The sequence below is a fragment of the Montipora foliosa genome, chromosome 2, assembly GCF_036669935.1.
Source record: "Montipora foliosa isolate CH-2021 chromosome 2, ASM3666993v2, whole genome shotgun sequence".
Classification (NCBI taxonomy): domain Eukaryota; kingdom Metazoa; phylum Cnidaria; class Anthozoa; order Scleractinia; family Acroporidae; genus Montipora; species Montipora foliosa.
In genome coordinates, this window is record NC_090870.1 from 24,707,417 (window position 1) to 24,710,810 (window position 3,394).

At 40.0% G+C, this 3,394-nt stretch overlaps 1 protein-coding gene and 1 long non-coding RNA gene across 2 annotated transcripts in view; one reads left to right on the top strand and one right to left on the bottom strand.

The window, feature by feature from the left end:
* The first annotated feature begins 252 nt into the window (after positions 1-252).
* Positions 253-3,394, top strand: part of LOC137992733 (laminin subunit beta-1-like) — a 77,027-nt gene continuing 73,885 nt past the window's right edge. Inside the window, exons 1-2 of the mRNA XM_068838226.1 lie at positions 253-599; positions 1,897-2,142. Coding sequence (XP_068694327.1) covers positions 294-599; positions 1,897-2,142 — 552 coding nt within the window. The 5' untranslated portion in view covers positions 253-293. The remainder of the gene's footprint in view (positions 600-1,896; positions 2,143-3,394) is intronic.
* The window catches only part of LOC137992735 (uncharacterized), a 10,010-nt gene continuing 7,626 nt past the window's right edge, over positions 1,011-3,394 (bottom strand). The window contains exon 3 of the long non-coding RNA XR_011121739.1: positions 1,011-1,268. This is a non-coding gene — a long non-coding RNA (uncharacterized lncRNA). The remainder of the gene's footprint in view (positions 1,269-3,394) is intronic.

A 3,394-nucleotide genomic window follows, 5' to 3' on the forward strand; every position in this document is an offset into this window, starting at 1 on the left:
TAAAGACTACATCCTCCAATGTTATAGGGAAAATATGGGATTTGGTGACCTTTGGCCTTAAGTATAGGCAGAGGGAGGCAGAGCCCTGAACTGCAATAATTAAGACCTCTGACGAAGGGTCCAACCAACAATTTACTTGCAGTACTGTTAAGCATCTCTTTAAATGGACGCGTAGTTACATTTGGAGATATAAAATATTAATAAGACAAATGAATAAAAAATTCATAGTTTAATGTGGAGACAGAGAAAGCATTCAAATATTTCGGTCCAATTGATCAAAATTGAATTCCAACATGGATCTTTTCCAGTGGAAAATACCCTTTATTTTCATCTTGCCAATGTGTTTTCTTAAAATTACACAATCAAGCTTTAACGCTGCTTTCATGAAGCAAGCCAAAGCGAACTTTACCTGCGGAAGCCCACCAGAAGAATTTTTTGAAACACAACAAGAATTTGGAGACAGAACACCCTACATCTGCAATGCAAGCGATCCAGCCAGAGCTTACCCACCAGAAAATATGGTTGATGGTTTATTGGCAACTCACTGGCAGTCCAAAGCTGGTGAAGATCTTGCTTTCATTACAATCAACTTTGAACAGGTACTTGGAAGAGCCATCAGCAATGGTTTGAGAATAATTTACATAAAGAACGTTTTGGTCTAGCAAGCGAGACATTAGGATCCAGTCATAGTTATACTAGATTACTTAACTGAGACTTGACTTTAGTGCCAGAAGATAAGTTGTGAGTGGTGTCTTATTCACTATGTGGTGAATAATATGTTGAAATTTAAAAGTGGAGGTCCGAAAACCGAATGCTCAAAAAAGGGATATTGACTGCTTCTCGGAGATTCAAATGACATCTCTGTACTCAATTTTCCTTCCAAACATATTTTAGTAGCTAAATTATTATATTCAATTGGAGGGTTGCGTACGAAATCGCTTTCAAGTGTGACTTACTAATTTTAATGCTCGCGTAATTACTGATGAACTCAAACTAGTCAGTTTATCATTGTTATGTTTTATTTTAACGTAAAATCGTAATTTTAGGATAACCTCGTCAAAACCTCTACTCACTGAACTGGTCAGGAAAGCCGAGCCAAAAATATCACTAGAATTGCGCTCGGCATTCGGGATGTTAGATGAAACTATCAAAAGAGTGCAGACGTGCTAGTTGCTCAAAATCATGCACTTCACTGAGGACTGTATTGACTGTATTCGGTCTTTGTTTCGTTCCGGTTCTTCTCTTGTTATAGCAAAACGCTTCACGATCTGAAATACAAATTCGTTCTTGTTAATTAAACTCTAGATTCACAACAATTGTACATTTCCCTCTCTCTTTCTCACATTTCATGTTACACGTCAATCCATGTCACATTACTGAAATAACATTCATTCTGCAGTCACAACATGAAGTGCGGCCAGATTACGCGCGTAATTTGCATTGCATGCATGACCCTAAATACCGGTTCCGACAGCATGGTGTGTTCTATGTCCAAAGTAAGGGACTCGACTCGCACGTAAGACGATTTCTATTGGTGGTGAGGGGTGAGACTCAGACTAAACAGAAGGAAATGCAATTTCTAACTTAGTAAGCTAGGATGATTGTGGGATGGAGCCAAAGTGACAAACGTGATGCGGGATTTAAACGGTTTCTTTGGAAGCTAATGGTGAGCAGGTCTATTGTAGTTCATTCCTTTTTAAAGTGTTTTGATCTTACGAACAACCTTAAGCTTCTTTAGATTGATTTTAAGGTAAATTGCGATACTGTTAATTTACCGTTTAAGTGTTTTAACCTGGTCGGACGAAGAGGTCATCCACGCACCAAATTTGTGCAGTGATTGTGGCAGAAGATAGTTGATTCGCCTACTTAAGTTTTCATTGCCCTTTCCTTCCAAAGGCGTTCTTTGTCCAAAGCATTAATATTACGTTTGGTAACTATCGAAGACCAGGAGCCATCAAGGTGGAGAAGTCAACTGATTTTGGCACCAGTTTCTCTCCTTGGCACTACTTGGTAACCAGTCCTGCTTCCAGTCAATGCCAGGCGATATTTGGTGTCCAGCCCTTTGGGGGCCAAATTGATCGCGTAGATCAAGTTCTCTGCACTGAGTACAGCCGTTATGTTCCACCAGAATACAATGAAACAGTAAGCTAAGAATATGCTTCTTGTGCACTCACGTTTTTTCGTTTGTTTGTTTTTTTTGTTCCCGGTACTCACGTTTGTTTTTTAATTACCTAGTTTGTTTGTTTGTTTGTTTGCTTGTTTGTTTGTTTTGGGTCACGGTGTTGAACACCTTTTGTTGAGCCAACGTTTAATCAGAGACAGCGTAGGATTTTGTTTTAAAGAGAGAATGTCATATTTCTATAGTAGTCGATCAGGTCCCAGTTGTTGAAGGCACGATAATTACTAAAAACTTTAATTGTAGTTTAAATTCCAATAAAAGAAGAGTTTCCACAATATTTTTACCATTGCTTTTAAATTGACCTTACTTTTCCTTAAACATTGTCTAGGCGTCTTCCATTCTCATCGCGTTATAGAATTTATTGGTACACTGAATATTAACTGGGTCGAACCCCTAATGCGCATGTATTGGAATCAACCAGCGATGCCTCTGTCTGGTTATGGTTATAAAGCACTTAGTATACCTAAAAAGACGTGAATTTAGACTGGTCTAAGAAAGCGCCCGTCGAGCAAGATCGACATTGCGAAAGCGAGGTAGGTTGTAATCAGCAACGGAGGGTTTCTTGAGTGACGCCTTACGGCATAAACACCAGGCCCGGGTTGCTAGAAGCATGGTTAGCGCTAACCAGCGTTAAATACCATGGAAACCTATGGGTTTTGATACCTCTTAACCAACGGTTAGCGCTAACCATGCTTCGAGCAACCGGCCCCAGTTGAAGATGAGAGATTTTCAGCCGGCAAAATTGGAACATCGGTTTCGATTTAATCTCCGAATAGCCTTAACCGGCTTTCAAACAAGTGGGCCCAGCGCTTCAGCACGGATGAAAAAGAAGTACCTTAACCCATAAAATACCACGAGTCCTTGCTCAATTATTCTATTCATAAATAAGTGGTAATCTGTACTGGAGAGTGAAAGTCAACAGCCACCGTCAATAGTTTTGTTAAGGAGCTCCGCTCGCCGAAGGTGCGAGAGGAGCACCATGGTTAAGAAAATGTAGTAGCCCCTAGAAATTTTGGTTTTATTTATGACGTCCTCATACGACCGTCCGCCCGTAAGTTCAACGGTTTTTTGGCGGGAAAATGCGTGGATTGGAACCCGCACGTCGTTTTTGGCGGAAAGTTGCATGGCCAGCGTACTGCATTTTGGTTTTAGTAAAACAAGCAAACTTTTTGATAAAAAACAAGCTTAGAATTTTTTAATATGTCGTACAACGAG